The sequence below is a fragment of the Protobothrops mucrosquamatus genome, unplaced genomic scaffold, assembly GCF_001527695.2.
Source record: "Protobothrops mucrosquamatus isolate PMUCROS unplaced genomic scaffold, P.Mucros_1.0 scaffold336, whole genome shotgun sequence".
Taxonomy (NCBI): Eukaryota; Metazoa; Chordata; class Lepidosauria; order Squamata; family Viperidae; genus Protobothrops; species Protobothrops mucrosquamatus.
The window spans coordinates 182,266-203,430 of record NW_015386674.1 but is presented as its reverse complement, the minus strand read 5'-3'; the positions used below and the strand labels follow the sequence as shown (position 1 = coordinate 203,430).

The following is a 21,165-nucleotide window of genomic DNA, read 5'->3' as shown; positions in this document are numbered from 1 at the left end:
GCTAACACAATGTGTCATCGGCAATTTTTCCTTTCTCTTATTTTTTGTAACCTTTATAAAATAATTCTCTATGATTGGATTCCATAGGAAAACGGAGGCGAGTGTACTTTGAAGATCCTCTAGGGATTTCATAATATAGGTAATCTAACATCCACATGTTTAAAATATCCAATTGTCTCATTTTTGAGCCATACCATCAATGATATATGATAAAAGTTGGATTTGTTAAAAATATAATTAAAAATCATGTTTAAATTAGAAGTCAAGAAAAGTATGTTTGATAAAACTCAAAAGATTTTGAATGCTTTATAACATTAAAATGGACAAAGAAAAAAATCAGGAAAGTAAGAGGCAGCTGGACTATTTGGCATCAAGGACGTTAAAAGAATATTAAAAAAAATAAGGCAATTGCAGAAAAGCTTACTCTTTGTCGTAGTTCATTACAGAATTAGTCTTGCAACTACTCATCAAAACTGAAATTTTTAGGAAAGCAATTTGAGGAATTATGGTAAATATTTGTGAGTAGGGATTATACCCTAAATAGAAAGTATTGATTATCCCAAAAGCTAGATCCAGACATCCCCTCCCCCTGCCAAAACTTGATCCAGATGTTATTCATAAAGAGTTCTTAATTCAAATATGAAATGGTTGATATTTTAAAAAATAAAAATAGGTGGCATTATCCTAGATTTATCTTTGTATTAAAACAAGTGGAGAAAATAGCATAATGCTAGAAAATTACAGATAAATTGGGTTAATATCTAGTCTGATAGACAAGTCTTGCAGAGGAAAAATCAACATCTATAGAAAAGTTTTATTCCACTAACATTTTACAAATAGGAAGTGGTAAGTGCATGTTTAGGCCAGGAATATGCCACTTATTAGTGGGCGTGGGGGAGCACACTTGAATTTGAGATCATGTGTTAGGCACACACTCAAAATAGCCATATGGAGACTTGCTTATTCATCAAATGACAGCTATAGTCACAAAATACTTTAACAAAGTCTCTAATCCATGTTTGAATCATAATTTATAGACTATAAAATTATAGTCATCATGACCATAGCATCTGGTCCAAATTACAGAGATGTATGTTATACTATAATCATAATGGCAAGGAGGCAGATTGCATAATTTGTATAATGTATATGACAATGCATGTGACGTTCCTTCCATCTTGATGACATGAAAAAATAACTGCTGGATTGACAGAAGCTTGAAGGACAGAACACAGTGAATAAATGTTCAGTTTGGAATTTAATGCTTTCAAAGTGATGGGATGATGATGAAAAGTCTCAAAACAATTTATCATAACTGGAGGAAAAGTCCTTATAAAAAAGTGAAGTAATGCATATTTGGGTGGAATCCAGATAATCTAAGAGAATGTGTTGGGGATGCTTTAAAAAAAAGATACTTAGTTTATGACTGTCATGAAGATGAAGAATTCTGCTGGAAATTATTGATATTGTAGAAAAGGTGAAAAGAGCAGGTACCAAAATGAAAAAAGCATTGAAATATATTCTCTATAAATATATGAAACTTTTAGAAAAAAAATGAATAAAAGATACACAAAATCATATGGAAAAAAGGAGAAAATTATTCTTATAATCCAGTATCTTCTAATTCTTCTAAAATATAGATTTGTCCCAAATGGTATTGTTCATAAATTAAAAGCAACTATGTCCTCTTCTGCATGACATCTGCCAGACCATTTAGCCATACTATTGTTTGCTTTGAAATAATTTGTGCCAGAATTTATTTGTAGTGTTAGCCATGAGATGCATTGAGATGAGCAATCCTAAACTCGTATGTAAAACCAGGAAACCCTAACATAGCCAATAGAAATCTAATGCTAATATTTTTCTGTACCTTGGATTCAAGTATAGACTCCCAAATATACTATGTTAAATACATAGCTACTGATGTCTTAAGCTAAAATGACACCGGAAGCAAGGAAGGATAATCTGGGGGGAAAAGTCAATATAAGACAAACTTTGTCAAAGAGTTTTAGCTTTCAAGAGAAACGCATTAGCACTGCAGGTAGAATAGTACACTACAGGACAGACGCATTGTATTCTAGAGGTTCCTTATCACGGAACCACTTCACACTGCTCAAAGTGGGAACAGCAGCAATTATATTTGTTCCATTCTAACTACTCCAGATCCTGTCCATGATGAATGCAGACTCCTTCAAATGAGGCCAGCTGGGAATAATTAACAAGAAGGACACTTCTGAAAAAACCAGAATGTCCAAATTTCAGACAGTACTGTTAGGAACTGTTATCCTCAAAAGGATTTTGGATAATGAAGCTATTGGAAACGAGGAAAGTCGTAAGTGCAACTCAGAACATTAGAAAACCACACAATACCAAAAAAGAAAAACCTTCCGACAGGATAGATTTCAGAAGAACCTTCTCTGCAGTAACTAGTGGCAAATGATGTTGAAGATATCTCTATTGCATCAGTTCTATTTAATAGGAGAAACAGCAAAGAATTCTGATTTAAGATGATGTCTAATCCCTTTATAATTCTTAACGTCCAATTTTTCAGCCTCTCTGGTTCTAGTATTCTTATACTACTATCTGCCATTAGCTTGATTCACTAATATTCAATTCATCACATAAAAGAAATATTTCTTATATAAAAATTAATAATTCTTTGGCTAGCCCATGTGATGGATGCATGAGAGAGAAGTATACAGGATTATAGTTGATTTGACCTTTTCTTGGGTTGCTCCAACCATTAAGAATGAAAAACATTTTCATAGCCATGTGATTTAATAGCATAAGATGAACCATGGTGGATCAGACCAAAGACCTACTTTATCAAGTGTTCTCTACTCAAATTGGCCAACCACATAACTATGCAAAACCTACAAGCCAGATATATCTGGCAAGAGCACAATCTTGTTCCCCAGTGCTTGTTTTTAGACATTTTTAATCTTACCATGATTAAAGGGTAGCATATCTTTTATACATTTGTCTAATAAAAACTTTAAATCCATCCCTGATAACAAAACTGATTAACACCAGGTTTGAACTGAGCTCGTGTATATAAATATATATAAACATTGAGTTCAAAATGCACACAATTATGTGTTATACTATATACTTCAGTAAGGCATGCATTTTGTTCCTGCTGGACTGATGGCAATGCTTTTTGAACATTAAAGAACACAGAATATCCCTCCTAGAGAGATTATTGGCAAAGTGAATTATTGGCTTGCCCAACTCACTGAAATATTTGTGCTTTTGCATTACAAATTCAAATCTTGCACTTTATTGTACTCAATTTTAGTTCAACCTAGTGTTATTTTTCATAGCTGGATTACTATTAAGGCACGGGTGGAACGCTTATATGTGAACTCATTCCAAGTTGCTGGAGTAATTCCATTACTTTTCTTATTTTATTGTGCTACCTTGCTTGTATAGAAGTGCTTTTTCCTTCACTTTCAGCTCATCTAGATACAGGCTCTGGACTATTTATCACTTCTTTTTCTAGCAAAAACTAGATTTCTCATTTTGTTAAAGTAGTGTATTATTTTAATTGCTTGACAACTCTCAATGACATGTACTTGACCTTTCACAAGCACACTTTTGACCCATCACCAGGCTCCCAGAGGACTCATTTACTGGGAAGATTAATATTCAATAAGAGCTTGTTAAAATAAACATGCTAACACAATCCTGATTAAAACATTTCTATGGATAAATGATCAAGGTCATAATCCAAAGAGTCATGTTCAAACATTCTATGTACTAATTTATTTTTCTCTAAAGATTGGTCATTAGGCAATAGATTAGGTAAACAATATCAGAGGAATTGCATTGAATCTGAAAAATGCCAAGATGTGTGAGATGTTAAGATTCTTTGGAGTTAGGATATACCCTATGCCAGGGGTAGGCAACCTTGGCTCTTTTATGACTCGTGGACTTCAACTCCCAGAATTCCTGAGCCAGCTTGGCTGGCTCAGGAATTCTGGGAGTTGAGGTCCACGAGTCATAAAAGAGCTAAGGTTGCCTACCCCTGCCCTATGCTTTTCTTGATTTTTTAGCTTGAACATGGTCTATTGACACAATTAAGAGATAAGCAGTGAAGTGGAAAGATATGAGGCTTGGTCCAGAGAAAACCGAGCTCAAATCCCCACTTTAATGTATATAATACATAAAGATGTAAAAGGCATGTGTGAAAAAAATATACACACGAACATATGTATGTGTACACAGAGAATATAAAAATATAAGATATATAAATATATAATTTATAGTTGTACACATTTATAGTTTTATTTACAATGGAACTCAGTGGGCGACCCTCTGAGTCTCACCTACTCATAGGATTATTGTGGGGATGAAATCAGGGGGAAAAAACTATTGTACCCTGAGAATGGGCTTTCACAAAAAAGCAGGACATAACTAGCCAACTTTAAAAATGAGATTAAACGAGCAATGGTTTAAGAGCTTGATTCTTTGTTGGTTTTGCAGTGGTGAACTATTGTAGCTTTCATTATAGTTACTACAGCTAAGCAGACTGAAAATAGATCAATTACAAGTTGCATGAAAAGTTCCTCTCATCTGCCAACAGCCCTATAGAAGTTGTAATTCCGCAAAGCAATGCAGAAAATGTAAGCAACTAATTTCCACTAAAATGTGAGCATACAACTCGTGTAGATCATGGTAAGATTCTCACAGCAAGATGAAATGGAGTTTAACGTACGTATGAAGGGAATTACAGTTTTACGTCATTTATGCAGATGCAAGACCATCATCACTATTTCTTCCATTAAAGAAATTGCTGAAATAGCACAAGAAATTGCCTTTTAAACAATTTGTTCAATACCCTATGCAAACTACAAGACACTGCAGTAGTCCCTAATATCAAGCTTAATCAAAAGATGTAGTCAATTTGTACCTTATCTGAATTTATGTACAAAGAACCTGACCATAAAAATTGTATGTATGTGTTACCCTATCAGTCTCTTCTGTAGCTTCTCCAGTCTCTGAAAAGCACATTGGGATAGGAGAGATTAACCCCAAATTTGGGTCTTATAAAGCTGTAGCTGATAGAAATCTCAATTATGCTCCCTAACTCCTGCATGAGAGACACTTTCTCCTCAAAAAGATGGGATTTCAAACAAGTGTTTATTTCATTTGGTGCTTCAACAGTTGCTTCTCCCTCCAAAAACAGCCATAGTAAATCACATTCGTCACCTTGATGCCTTGCAATGAACAGTAATATTCATTACATACTGCATGACATCTACAGTGTATGATTTTAAAAAGTTAACCACATAAATCAAGACTTTCATGGGACATAAAATGACATGAAGCCATGGCCAAAGACATCAGAATGTCATTAAAAATTCAAACGTATTTAGAACAAATTTTTTAAAAGGCACCAGTCTATGAAGTAGCAAGATGTGACAGAAAAGAATACTGAAAATAAGAATTGATTCCTGCTTGATAATGGTAAAATTGTGCATTTCCTTCCAGACTGTAAGAATTCTGTGACAATAGAGAATTTCAGTTCTGTAGCACAGAAGCACAACCTAGAGCTACATGTGGCTCCTGCAAGCCTTAGTGATCCAGAGACCTGCAGTGTTATTTTTTTTTTTTAATGTGGCAAAAAGATTAAATACCCGATTAGGGAGTAATCATATTATCTTTCATTAAATTTCAGTATTGATGAAAACAAAGTCAAATATTTATCTTGGCCTCAGGATAATTCTTGGGAATGCATCCCAAGCATTCCCTTCAAGGCCATTCCTTGGCTTGGAAAAAATTATGCATTCGGTTGAAATTAATTTCTGAATCTATTAGAACATCTGGTTCAGAAATAGGGTTCCAAGTTAGAAGGAGCAAGCATCTATTAAGAGTACTTCCATAAGATGGTACGAATATTTAACTTGATCATATCTGGAGAGCCAGTCCACCCATTACAAATTCAGAACAAACTTTGATTGTCCACAGCAACCCTACGCCAACCTACATTTTCAAGTTTATTGTAAACAGTGAGTGTATTTTAAAAAATAATCCTGAGCACAGCCTGCCTTTAAAAAAGACACAGCATGTTTGGCTCATTGAACTACTACATTGGTTTCTGTTTGCAGGAAAGAGAATATATAGTATAAGACTGAAATAGGACTGCATGCCATTTTGTGTGTTTTTTAATTTCAAAAAGCATTGGCTGACTGAATACAAGTTTATTTCTTAATAGATATGGAAGCTTACAACAATTGTGAGCATTGTCAAATGGAGTACCTCAGGAAAGCAGAGAAATTTTCTAAAGCATATTTGTAAAATAGCTATACAGTTTAAAACAAGTATTTTGGAAAAACTGAATTAACATTGCATTATAATATGAGACATACCTTAGCATCAGTCACAACAGAGCCTTTAGTCATTATTTCTTTGGACTCCATATGTTGGCCTGATTTTTGTTTAGCACTGTCTTAAAAAATATCTACTCATGGAACTCAGGTGTAAATTTCAGGGCAATAAAATTAAGCCCTCTAATAACAGTTAAATGCAAAGTGGTAGAATTGCACATGCTATCTAATTGAATTAACTCCATTTCACTGCCCAGTGCAGAGCATGAGAGAAGCAGAATATTTAATAGCAAGAAAACATTCAATAACACAGGTTAGAAATATATTCCAGGAAGGTACTTCTTACAGAATTACTGATAGACATTTAGGGAAAAACAATTGAATTTATTAAAAAAAATAGAAATTTTGTTAATTTGAACACCATTCTTTTATAAGCAGCTAACGAAGCCAGTTTAGATACTGATGAGCAAGAAAAAATGATTTCCTTCAGAATGTCTCCTCTAAGCATTGCGTAAACAGACCAGCCTCACTTCCTGAGTTTTCTTCAAGGCTTTTTGAGAAACACACACAAATAATTAGATTTAGTCAATTTTATTTACATTTTTGTACATTTCAGAGCATTACACAATTACATTTTCCATATTTTCTGACCTGCAAACAGATACCTTAAATGGAAATATTTTTTAAAAAATGCAGTTCGATACATCCAAATGCAACAATTACACATCTGACAATTCACAAAGTGTAATTTACTAGGACGTATCCTAAGGATTTAAGAACAAGTAGTCAGGAAAAAAAAATCTGACTTAATTATTTACACAACACAGAATTCTCAAGCTAACCCTTAGAACAAATGTCCTAGGAGCACCCTCCATTCCCCAACAGGAAATTATATAATTCACACTTAATGCAGCATTAACAGTCCTTGATCCCATACACGCAAGGACTGCCCAGGTCTGATGTGAGCAACCGACTTTCTCTTACACTTGCCAAAACCTGAAGAGTGTATGTTTATCCTTGGGTGCATAGCATAATTTTGAGCATTTGAAAAAAAAAAAGTGACCACAGACTTATTTATTAATTATCAAGTCTACCAGAGTTCCAATTAGACTGGTTTCTAAAGGGATTAAAGTGGCCAGCAGGAACAAAAGCAGTTTTAGGCATAGGTGAACTCTTTGGGCTCACTTCCATTGGGAAAAATCACACAAATAAAGCTTACAAGTGAGACAGAAGCTAGGATTCTGCATTTAAGGTGGACTGTCCAGTTAAGCCTGCAAATCCCATCACTTTAGACTGATTTCCCTCCCCTCCCATCTCCACCTTGAAATGGTGTATGTATATATATATAGTGGGTAGAAACTAGTAAAAATTCCCTGCAAATAAACTGCTCTCCAGCTGAGGTTATGGCTCCTGTGCATGGGGTGGGCAAAGGAACTTCTTAACTTTTACAAAGAAACGTAAAGAGTTCTCTTGAAAAATACTGAGCTCTCGCTTAAGGTTAATCTGATTGCATGTACAATTTTTTAAATTAAGGTTAACTTTCAGTCAAGACATTGCTACAAGTGGAAATTTCAGTATAAAAAAGCAGCCAACTGAGTGCATTTTTTAAAATCTAATTGGCCCAAGTCCTTCAAAATAGTTAACTGGGTTAGACATGCCGTGGGGCCTCCACATTTCTTGCCTACCTTACTTTGTTCATGTTTCGAACTGTGTCAGCAGGGCCCGAACTTCAGGAGTTAGCTGCTTAGCAGCCTTGGCTGCTTCTGTAATGGCCTTGCGGTAAAGACCTTTTCTCTTCTTATTAAATCGCGACTGAAAGTTTTCTAAAAAGGGGGAGAGCTGTGAAAGAGCAAGAAAAGATGTTGTTGGGGACCCAAACCATGAAATACGAGCTTCCTGTCGGACTAATAGGCCATTATCTTTTCGGCTCACAGTTATAGTAAGAATACGGGCTGGCCACCAGGGGAAGCCATATATCTTGGCCCAAACAATGTCTCCTACACATATGGTCCTGCCATCTGGTGTGACACATTTAGAGACATTTTTTGAAAAGACTTTCATTTTCAAAGAATTACTGAGCTTTTTCTCTTCCTTTAAAGAGGAGGAAGAGGAGGAGGAGGAGGAAGAGGAAGAAGGTGCATGCATGCTGCCTGGAGGAAAATCAAAGCTTTCAGTAGTGCTACACTCAGAATTGGAGGACTTCAAGTCATCTGTGCTATCACTACTACAGACTGATGCACTGGAAGAGTCAGGTTGCTTTTTATTAAGGGTCATGTAAACTGTAATATTGCTTTTGCTGCCTCTCTTGCCCATGGTCTGCTGTTCATCCTGATCAACAGGTACATGCACTTCATTTGTGTCCTGAACCTCACTGCTGGCCTCTTCAGGACCTTCTGAGGGGCTCTGATTTTCTGAAGGGGCCTCACCTGCTGAGCGGGTAGACGAGCAGCGAGACTGGGGCTTAGCTGCCATCTTGCCACTCTGCAATTTCTCCAGCCCTGTCTTGAGAGAGGAGTCATTTTCTTCATTTCGGTACCTTTGTGGCTTCAGACGCAATCGGGGAGGCAGAGAACCTGAGCTGGTGTTCTGAAGACGCCGCGTGAAGTGGACCTTTGAATGTGCATTTTTGGAAGCTGAAGTTGCACTCTGTTTCTTTTGTGCCTTTTCTTTGGCTATTTTCAAAACTTCCCTAGCTTTTGCATGATCCATGTTTTTGCTCTGAAGAACTTTTTTAGTATTCAATTGGTTTTTTGATGTATTTGCTTGAGTGGGAACTTTGACTACTCTGCTTCTGTTGTGGACAATATTTGCAACTTTGACCACAGAATTCTTTTTCTGGCTTTCACTCTGACTTTTCCCATCAACTTTATGATCAGTTTTAATTTTTTTATTCACAGTAGTTAAGCTCTCATTTCTTCGTTTCCTAGTATCCTCACACCTTGAGGAGTCACTTGCATTGCTGCCCTTCTTAATTTCTTTCTTTTCTGCAACAACACTGTTCTTACATTTGTCACATAAAACCTGTCTGGGTCGCAATTTGATAGCATTCATAATAGAAGTGGGTTCCTCCCTGTACAATTTTCGCTTGGGCCGCTTAATTTTTCGAGGTGGAGGTTGAGGTATTGATTGGTTATATGTGTCCCTGATAAACAAAGGAGGAGGATATGGAGCCCCCACATGGAAAAGGGGAGGCGGGTTGGAAGTCCATAGGCTTTTAACCAGGCTATGTTCTGATGGCTGGATGGGAGAAGAGTCTGTGACAACACCGTTAGCTTCACATTTCACTTGCGTCTCATCTTGGAATGATTTACTTTGGAGCTGCATGCCATCAGGTTTATCCTTGTACTCCCGTTTGGGAAATATAGTCACAGGAATTCCGTGAGGTCCAAACCTTAACAAGAGAGAAAAACACAGTTAACTGCCAACCTCTATTTGTTACCTTTTAGTAGTTTATTTGAGGAACATTTTGAATACCATAATATACTCAAATTTAAAGGGCATTCCATGGCCCTTTACTACCAAATGAGAGCCGTTTGACTGACTTGAATGGCTTTAAAAAAGATTATAAGTTTATATTCATCAAGAGTTTAAATTTGACATTCACATTTTTTGACTTTATGATTTAAGGCAATAGCTTCTAAATTGTCAGTCCTGAAATACCTTTTTCCATCCTGGTCTGCTTGCCCAAACCCCATATGAACTGGAAAGGAAGTCAAATGACAGAAGACTGCAATTGTGTGTGGGGGGGAGAGGGAGGGGAATGTGCACTGCACAACAGACAGATAGGCAAGTTCTCATTCAAACAAATCACTTTTCTAAGTACAAAGTATCAATTCACTAGATGGTTATGCAGTCCATATACGAGGTTGAGTATACATGAGGTTCTTTCCGGCTTGTATGCACAAAATCTGATGAGAACTCAAATACTTTTTTCCATTCTACCTGGTAATAACCTAGATAACTGAGATACCTAATAATGAAAATCTAGTCTAACTGTGTCAGCCTCTCATCTATTTTAAAACAATATAATCAGTTCAAGTAAAGAACACAATCATAAATGGTAACCATGATTGGTTTTCTCAACTGTACTCCACAAGCTTGAAATAACTTTGTTTAATAACCAAAGGGCTATTGATAGTAGCACTGGCATAAAAAATATGTAACTGGCATAAAAATAGTTTGTCCAGTTTAAATTATTTAAGAGTATAGGCTTAACAACTTTGTATGACTCAATATGATTTAAACAAGATCATTTATTTCTCCCTTATTATTATGTAGGTAATAACCTTACCTACACAGGAGTTTCCAAAATGACTGGAGATGGGACATAAAGAATTTCCACGGGATCTTTGTGATGACATAAACGTTTTGGAAAACTTAGCATTAATGAGACCATGATTTTCAATTAGAAATCAAGCAAATTGGGAACACTGGGCAGGCTGATGGGAAGAAGGGAAGTACTGCAAAGGTTGGCAGATATGTGGCAGGAAGACTGGAGCTGGGCAGGAGGATAAGAAAATTGGCAGCAAATGACTACAAAAACGGGGAGGGAGGAATGGAGACCTGATGCACAGTATACTTTGGAGCATGAATGAAATTGTGGAGAGACAGAAAAACTGAGGTTTTAAAATATTAAAAAGGAAAGGTGTTACTGAGAAGTGGAATACATACTCTAGCATATGTTACAGAGGTGCTAAGAAGGTCAGCTGAGACTGCCAATTATTAGATATTCCCAAGCTACGTATAATACAATCCCACTGAGAGAACTACGAATTTAAAGAATCAACCCAATATTTATTGCTGTGCTACCAACGTCTCACTTTAAGCATGGATCTTCTGCTATTCTTTTCATTTAGAACAATTAGACCATTATGACTGAATATAATATGCCATCACTTACATTGTTCGGCTCTACTGCCAACCCAGTGATGGCAGGATGCCTCCGCCTTCCCCCATTGCAGGGTTAGATAGTAATGGCAGGATTGACACCCATGAGAAAGTAAGCAGAAGAAGTAAGGAGAAGCCGGATGATGTAAGTGAGGGCAGGATGCCTCCGACTTCTCTCGCTGCAGGGTTAGATAGTAATGGCAGGATTGACACCCATGAGAAAGTAAGTAAAAGAAGTAAGGAGAAGCCGAACAGGACGGATACAACGTTTGATCGGCTGGGACCAATTACTAGATCCAGGAGTCGCGCGCAGGCTTTGGCTGGTGTATAAAAGTATTTTCTCCCATTTAGTCATTTGTACCCTGATGATGTTGGTAGATTCCAACGAAAGCTAGGTCTGTTATAGCATTTTAAAATCTTTTAAAATTTTTAATGTTTTATTAAAACTTTTAATGATTTTAACTTTCCTTGGTGTTCACTTTTATTGTTTTACTATGGATATGCCCAGGGATCATTCATCTGTTTAAAAAGTTCGAAATGGCTATTCCAGTTCTCCCTTAATTCTTTGTTAGCAATCCAAATTTTGATATTTCACAGAAAGGTAATTTTCTACTTAAGACCTCATTTTTATTAGGAAATGTTACATATATCAATTCATTCCCCCCCCTCCCATGAATCTTTACAAATGGTTATCCAATCTTTTCTTGAAAATCCCGAATGATGGAACACCCACAAGTCAGGGAGCCAAGCAGTTCCACTGATTAATCATTTTCATTGTCAGAAAATTTTTCCTTATTTCCTGGTTGAATCTCCCTCTGACCAGCTTTCACCTATTGCTTCTTGTTCTGCCCTCAGCTGTGATGGAGATTAAATTGACACCCTCTTCCCTGTGACAGTCCTTTAAGTATAAGAAGACAACTATCATGTCTCTCCTGAGCCTTCTCTTCACAGGCTAAACTATATAATTCCTTTAGCCATTCATCATATGGTTTTGTTTCCAGACCCCTTATCATCTTTTTTGCTGATCTCTGCACTCTTTCTAGGGCCTCAGCATTTTTTGCATTGTGTGCTCAACTTACCTATTATTTTGCAAATATTTTGGCAGCCTAGTCATAACTAGTAACTCCTTTAAAAAGTCTTACTGAATTTGTCATACACTTTTTTCCATGGGAAAGTTCTGTTGATTTGCAACATCTCAAGACGGATACTGAAAATGTTTCCCCATCCCAAACATTTTTAGACTTCTATCAGTTAAATCCAGTATAACCAGTGATGATGGAAGATATAATCCAAATGAAAATATATACTGAACTCTTGAGCACAATCTAAATAATACCAAGCAAGCACTTTTCAAGAACTAAAAGAATATGTATATTTAACTTTCTCATTGAAATCAAGAAGGCTTAAGGCAGACATGTGAAACTTGCGATGTCACATGACGTCACGCGACATATCAGAACTTTTCCCCCATTGCCGGCAATGGGGTGGGCGCGGTTAACTTGTGATGGGTCCAGCCTGCGGGCCAGCAGTTTGACATCCCCTGGCTTAAGGCTTCATATTGCATCAATTATTCTTCTAGCATTAGATTAGATTCAGCTTTCTAGCTAACCTGCTAATTTGATGTTGCACCTTTCCTCACTTGACAATTGTGAGAAAATAAAATATTGGACTATATTTCATCTATACTTTAGCTCTTTTCAAGTCCATCAGACTCACTCGGCTTTTCTATGATGACATCTATCAAGCACGTTATAGCCTATTAATTATTTTTATGAACTCCTGAGCTAGAGAAATTAACACCTGAAAATGACCTGACATGCCTTATGGGTTTTTAAATCTATATCAACATACAATACTATAGCTTGTGAACAGTGAGTCCCAATTGCTGCCAATGTACATTTTCCAGCAGGATTCAATGCAGCAACATAGATTATTAATTCCAGTATTTAAGATTCTTTCATAGAATTCAAGGTTAATAGTTTAGCTTACCATATTAGTTTTATGTACACACACTTCAAAAAAAATGCAAACATAATTTTCCTTCTGCCAGCCTCTAACTGGTCTCCTCCTATCTTTCATCCATTTGAATTGCTGCCATAATTCAAGACATACCTTTCCCTGCTTTTTTCCTACAGCCATATTTAGGAGTGGCAGAGTAGCTGCTGTTTCATGGCTTGTAGTAAATTTGGTAAAATAACTATTTGTCCCAATTCTGCTTGCTTAGGGCCAAAGATTTATCCTAATGGTTCCTGTGGCTACAGAAATTTTACTTTTATTCGCACTAGACTTTATTTCACTTGATGTTTTTTAAAAAGTGCTAGCTTCCAACATAGTATTTTTTTTTATTTGTAGCTACGTCTCTGCCCCAGAGCAGGCTTTCCGGAGTAGCAGAGGGCATCACAATGATGCAAATCTCTCAGTAAATTAATATTTTGTGACTGGTCATGCTACCACGTCTTTCCTTAGCCTTTCCTAATATTTTACTCTCTGAATCCAAGCTTTATCTGTGCTCTTCCTCAAGATCATCAGATCCTACAAAAAAGAGAGAATACTTAAATATTTCTTTGTACGATACTTTTATAGCACAATCCTGTAACTATTTGTATATTCATTTATTTAAAAAATAGTGGTATAAAATTGTAAACATTCAAGAGGAAAAAAACAAGTCTACTGTAGCTCAGGGACAGAAAAGCATTCCTCATCATTGAACCTCTTAAAAGGACTGCGAGAAGTCAAGGTGACAATATCTGGACAGATAGGAACCATGTTGGAGTTATCATCTTAGCCAGATAATTCCTATTCACATTCAGTCATGAAAAGTCACATGACAGGCTGCTATCCTAGCAATGTTCTAAAGTAAAATGGGCAACCTTTATTTTTATGAAGGGCCACCTTTGGAAAAGTAGCATGTTAAGGTTTCCATTAATAGTAAGAGGGCTGAAGCAAATGGTAGGCAGGGCCACCGTTTGTCTTTGATACTCTTTTCTTTTTTGTTCTCTTTCTTCTCATATAGTGGGCTGCTGGGAAAGAGATAGGATTACCTTTGGTAGCAGTCTCAACTGCCTGCTTACAGAGGGTTCTAGAAAGTAATTTTAAGGAATGTTGTTTCATTTTTAATTCAGAGCCATCCTGGATAATGTTAACTTTTGGCCTGCTAATACCTCCAGCCCCAAGAAAATCCCTTCATGAAACCAAAGTTTCAGATGACCACTAAGGAGCAGTCTGAAAGATGAGAGGAAAGTCACAAAAAGACAGCCTTACAAGTAATATAATTCAAGGAAGATAATATGGAGTTATTCTAGCAACCACATGTGTATGAAATTACTACATTCATAGTATGCTAAATTATACGCATACTAGTTCAAAATGGATAGCTCAAAAAAAGTTACGGCTGAAAATATATATGCAGTACATACATATATGCAGTACATACATACATGCAGTACATACATACATACATATATGCAGTATGTAGTACTTCCCTACTTTATGTAATAGCCACTTATGTAAAGAACGTGGGATGAGGAAACTACCTGTTAAAGGAGAATGTCTGTTACATTCAAAAGGGATTTTGAATATTTATGTATCATATATATGCACAGAATTAGTAAATGGAATTCTGTATATATGCAGAAGCATGCAATATCAAGACACCTTGGTCTATTGCATGAGATGTCTTAATTGAGGGTTTACTTGCCATTAAAATCTGATATCTAGACTTAAATATCTGAAAATAAAAATTATCTATACGATAATGTTATAAAGTATGTATACAATTGGCCGGACATAGTTAGGCTGGGTTGAATCATGCAGAAAGCATTTTTCATCCCAAGCTGATTTAGAGAACATATGCAGAAGGCAAAGTGGGCAAAAAGTCTTCCACAAAGACAGTGTTATAGCATTCTTTGATTATATTAACCCTAATCATCATGGTAATAATATATAAAAATTCTATAATCTTATATACCTGAATGCATCTATAAATACTCCTTGATTTATGACAATTTGGTTAACTAAGGGTCAAAGTTACAACAGTACCAAAAAAAGTGACTTATGTATTCTTGAAGTAATGACTATTGCGCCAACCCGTGATTACAATTTGGGAATTTGTCAACCAGCTTGCATTTATGATGGTTGCCACATCTTGCAGTCACATGATTAACATTTGTGGCCTTCCCAGATGGCTTTCCACAAAGTCGGTGGGGGGAAACCAGATTTGCTAAACAACTGTATGATACTACTGTGTTTCCCTGAAAGTAAAGGCCTACCCTGAAAATAAGCCCTAGCTTGATTTTGAGGGGTGGGCCTAATATAAGCCCTACCCCCAAAATAAGCCCTAATTTCGGGGCGAGGCGCATACCTAAAAATCAAGCTAGGGCGGGGGTGTGGAACTGCCTCATGTGCCCTGCACCCACTTACCAGGCCTCCCATGAATCAACACCTGCCTCTCCTCACTGGCCCACCTCTTCTGCAGCATCCCCCAGCCTGCATTTCATCGTCAGAGGCCTTTCCGGAAGGCCTCTGCAGCCGAGAACTGAGCTACGGATTCAATCCGTAGCTCAGTTCTCGGATGCAAAGGCCTTTCCAGAAGGTCTCGGACGGTGAAATGCAGGCCAGAGCTCCATTCTCAGCTGCAGAATGAAACTGCTCCTTCGGCTGCAGAAGAAGTGGGCTGGCTGGGCGAGGCTGTTGGTGCCGCGGTGGCAAGGTGAGTGGAAAAGACTTCCTCCAAAAATAAGACCCGGTGCCTCTTTTGGAGGCCAAAAAAAAAAAAAAAAAAAGACCGGTTCTTATTTTGGGGGAAACACAGTATTAACAACCACAGTGTTTTGCTTAACAACGGGTAAAAATGGTTGTAAAACCAAGTTCGGTTATGTGATGCCTTCTTTAATAACCACACTGCTTAGTGACTGAAATTCTAGTCTCAATTGTTGCAGTAAGAAGGATTAACTGTACAATTGTCAAAAATTGACAACATAAATTTCTTATCAGTTTGAGGCAAGTAATGGATAAAAATTGCAGAGTAGGCTTAAAAATGACAGAGCTTAATTTTTAGAAGAAAAACTTAAAACTTCCTACTCAAAACTCAGAAAATCCTGACCTCACAGATACATGCCACATAGTTCTGTCCATTCCTCTGCCAAGCATACTGCAGCTCCAGCTATCAAATAGTTGCTCACCTTTTCATTATACCATAACACATTTTGAACGCAAATCTTCACTATGACTTCCACTCAGGAAAGTTTTCTTACAACAACAAAAGCCTTTTTTTAAATTATTCTCACCAGCTCAATGGACAAAAAAGGAAGGGTAATTCAATACTCATTCTAAATGATATCATCACCATTGAAATGTAAGTCATTTTTACTATGAATTTCAACAATACAAGATCATTTTATAAACTACATGGATGTTAGGCACAGAATCTTCAAATTCCAAAGAGCCTTACCGACCATGATAAACAAGTCTGTAACTTAGCTTTGTAAGATGATGCCCTATAACAATGTCTGTTACAGTCACATTAACATTACTGATTTTTAAGTAAACATATACACTTCATGAAAATGTTAAATGTTGGTCATGTTTTCTTATAATCCTGTATAGAACTGCAAAGCTGTATTCTATGTTAACTATTTCCAGATTTCACTAGCACCTAGCAACTAAAAGCACCAACACACAAACACTTCTCTTAGCATCAGCTCTGCACCACTATTTTAAAAGATTCTTTCATGTAAAGTAGTTGTGCATTACACACAGCAAAATACTAACATCCAGCATAATGTTTATTTCTAAGAATACTGCATTCACTACTTATTTTCCAATAAGTGCACAAAATAAGAAAGCTAAAATGAATAGGAAGCAATCTTTCCAGGCTGCTAATGGATGTTTGTGCTTTACTTTGAAACTACATGTTTCAAATTTGCCAACCAGATTAAAAGCAGCATGCCCATTCTTTTCTTCCCCTATCCTTTTTCTCCAGTGTGTGTATATGTATGAGTATATCCATCCATCCATTATATAACAGAAGCTCAAAAAGCACTACTGTGAAGTACTGAAGTAAATGAAACAATAACACCTTCTATCTATGCCTGTATCAAGTGGCTTATCAACTATGCAAGAGAAGAGGCAGTTTCCCATTTTTTCTTAAAGAAGAATGTTAATGATAGCTCTAGAAACATCAGAGAGTAGACAAGCTACTAATACAACACTGTTTAAGGGTATGCAGTATACATGCTTGATATGTGAAACAACTTGCTGTTACTTTGTTTTATTGAATTTCACTTTATCCAGTTAAACCAACAGCACTGATGTTAACTGTTTTCCAACCCTATTTCAGTTCTGCATAGTACCTGCAAAACAAAATGTAAGGTAAGACACTTTACCAGATCTATTAAGGCTATATATCAAAGAAAAACACAAGCACATTAGGTCCTAGACTGCTATGGATGCCAGAATATCCCTCCCACTAGCATCAATGGGCTGACAGACTTGAGAATTTGAAACAAGCATATGTGGTGTATTTGTCACGGAAAACATATGGTGATATCTATGGCAGTACATGATCAGTTCTATATATCCTTTAAATACCTTGTGGACTATGAAGATGTCTATATTGGAAATTCATTATACCAGTCTCTCAAATATTACAAGAACCAGCCTTCCTATAGCTGAGGGGTGTCAAACTCGCAAAGTCACATGACATGTCGTGACATATTGCAACTTTTTTTCCATTGCCGGCAATGGGGTGAGCGTGGTTTCACCATGACACATCCGGCCCGCGGGCCGACAGTTTGACACCCCTGCTATAGCTACATGCGTTGCATAATTATAATACAATTACATTTTATAATCTGCTTACTATGTACTCTGCAGAGGTTAGAAATAGCATTACCTACTGTATATTTGTAAGGCAGTAAAAATGGTCATACACTATCAGACAGTAACCAATACCAAAAATTCTATATGCCTATTGGGCAATTTTAGTATATACCAGAAATTTAGTAGATAGTTATATTAGATATATAAAAAATGCATCCTAGAGTGATTACATGCCATCAAGTCAGTGTTGACTCTTAGCAACCACATAAACAGACTTTCTCCAGGATGATGTGTCCCCAATCTGATTCTTAAGGACTCCCAAGGGTACACCTATTGCTACTGTAATTGAAACCATCCATCTTGTTATCCTCTTAACCATTCTGTTAATATGCAGTATTACAATTTTAAAAGATTACTGGCCCCAATAGCTTTATCTTTTTCAATTGCCAAAGTTCCTCCCACCATTTTTTAAAGTTTCAGGTTTCCCAGCCCTTTTGTATCTCATAAGGCTCCTTTTACAGGACATACAATTTTAAGCATCAAATCAATTACTTATACAATGTTCCTGGAAATACTTAACCCACAATAATGAATTTAAAAATGTAGAACTTTATGGTATAAATTGACAGTATTCATCTTCCTCTTTAGAACTGAAAGATTGATGCATGGACCAAAGTTCTCAGAAATCCTGCTGTATGACCTCAGATTCATTAGATGAAGATTTAAGAGTACAATCTTTTGTTGTTTCTTTGTAAATAAGGGAACAGGCTCAGTCTTACTAATAGGAATGCATTTGACTGGTTTTCCTTAATCAACTATACTGTGGAAAAGACAAAAAAGATGCTTCCTCCAATGCCATGTATTTTCTTTATACAGTTGAGCATGAAATCTTTTCCAAAGAAGCTATAATGTAGATGATACTGGGAATGTTTACAAATATACCTTTACCTGATGAACTCGATTAAAGGGTGTTTCACAGAATGCTCTGATGCAAGTTCTTCAAAACCAGAAAAATTAAATGCTTGTGCCAGAACAAGTTACTTTGCAATATACAAATAAGTGCAGCTTTCATTCTGCCTGCAAGAAGGAAAGCTATATACACAGTAGCTTTCAAATATGTATACCTGTATCAGGAGACATTCTATCATTTTCCCCTCAAAGCTGATCATTTCTGCAGTACTCTAAAGCTAGGAAGAAAGGATAACCCAATGAAGGAATGCTGAAATATCTATGGCAATAAGGTAGGACAAACGTATATTGTTTGGTGAGCTGACTTTTTTGGGAGAGTGGGCACAGCTACAACATATACCAGTATCCTCTCAAGCTCAGGAGGCATGAGGAAAATTATATACCCAGTCCACGTGGGATGGATAGCAACCCTCCAGTCCCTCTTTTACAGACCACTTCTTTGCTTACAGAAAAAGCAAAAACTGGGAGTGAATGAATCTTAATACTAAGCCAGTGTTTCTCAACCTTGACAATTTTAAGGCATGTGGACTTCAACTCCCAGAATTCCACAGCCAGCATTGCTGGCTGTGGAATTCTGGGAGTTGAAGTCCACATGCCTTAAAATTGTCAAGGTTGAGAAACACTGTACTAAGCGAAGGATGAAAAGTCAGCAAAGGCTAGTAGTAATTGAGGTGGGAAAGGGAAGGGAGGCTTTCCTGGCTCCGAGTCAGGCCACGAGGCTCACTGAAAGGCCACTCGCGCCCCCTTGGCGGAGCCATAAAGCCCTGCACCTCATGGCTCGCCCCACCTTTCTGTGCAGCCACCCAGGAGGCGATAAAGGCCTGGAATCGGCAGAGATAAGGGGGGGGGGGGGAAGGCAGCAGCGGAGGGTTAGAGGAGTCCAAAGCCACTCCGGGCAGCGGCCGATGCGTCTCCTTTCAACACCCCGGTGGGAGAGGGAGGACTAGAGCGCCAGGGCGCGGCCGGGCAGGCTTGCTCACCTTTTGGAGAGATCCATGAGGACCCCGGAGAAGAGCTTCTCCCCGAACCGGAACGACACCACCAGCGCATCCTCAATGATGTGATCCAGGGTGACCAGCACCTCTGAGCCCGGCAGCAACAGCGTCTCCTCCCCCGCTGCACCGGCAGCCACCGGCTCCACAGTCACCGAAAGCTCCGGTTGCTTTGCAACGCTTGTGGTGGTACTGGCGGCGACGGCAGCAGCATCCGGCTCCTCCTCCTCCGGCCGGGGCGGCTCCTCCCCGGGCTCCGGCCCCGCGGGGCCCCCAGCTGCAAGCAGCAGCGGAGGTACCAGCGGCAAGGCGGGCTGCGGGGGCTGCTCGTCCGCCTCCTCCTCCTTTTCAGAATGGCCGGAGAGGGTGGCCGTGAGCGAGCGAGGCTGAAGAAGCTCGCCCACGGGGCCCGGGTTGGGCTGGGCCTGCGGCAGGTCTCGGGTCCCCGCTGGGCTCTTGGGCGGCGGCGACGGCGGCTGCTGAGCCTCTCCGCCCGGGGCTGGCTCGGGATCCTCCCTGGCGTCGAGCACCGCCGACTCCACGGCAGCCTGCGTGCCGGCAGGGAGCGCGTCTGCGCCGGCTTCGCTGCCTGGCATGGGCTCGACCTCGCCAGCTCCCCCATCACCCGGCACCGCCGCAGTCGCAGCCACGGCCGCCATTTTCTCTGGTGTCGCTTCCTCCTCCCTCTAACCAGCAGCAGGATCGATAACCGTGGCCTTCTTCCCCCGCCTGGCTAGGAGGGGGGACGCCGCCTATTGGGGAGGCAGGGATCTTGCCGATCCCCAGCTCCTATTGGGGACGGCAAAGATCCATCAAGCGCAGATGTAACTTCCCATTGGTCCGGGGAGGAAACGTTGACGTTAAGGGCAGGAAGAGGAAAAAGAGGGCGGAGATCCCGGTATCTGTGTCGACAAAGATCAAAAGGGGGCAGGTTAATGAGCAGCTCTTTTTCTATTTGTAGGGGGGGGGAGAAAAGCCCGCCCCCTCTCGCGGAAGCGTCTCATTGGCTTTGCAAGACGTCTAGTGAAATGTAGGTTTTAGAGCAAGCTAGAAATCCTGATCTTTTGCCCCTTTTTCCCCCCTCCGGGGCTGCGCCGGAGTGAGGTCGTGTGAAGGAGCAGGGAGGGATTTTTTCCCCATTCTCTGGCACTCGGGCTTGGGGACGGCAA

The 21,165-nt window shown here is 38.7% G+C and overlaps 1 protein-coding gene across 1 annotated transcript; it reads right to left on the bottom strand.

The window, feature by feature from the left end:
- Nucleotides 1-7,668: 7,668 nt before the first annotated feature.
- Nucleotides 7,669-20,655, bottom strand: PWWP2A (PWWP domain containing 2A). Its single transcript, XM_015815315.1, has 2 exons — nt 19,985-20,655; nt 7,669-9,720 (listed from the first exon to the last, which is right to left on the bottom strand). The coding sequence occupies exons 1-2, from the start codon at nt 20,653-20,655 to the stop codon at nt 8,025-8,027; spliced, it is 2,367 nt and encodes a 788-aa protein (XP_015670801.1). The 3' UTR covers nt 7,669-8,024.
- Nucleotides 20,656-21,165: the final 510 nt, after the last annotated feature.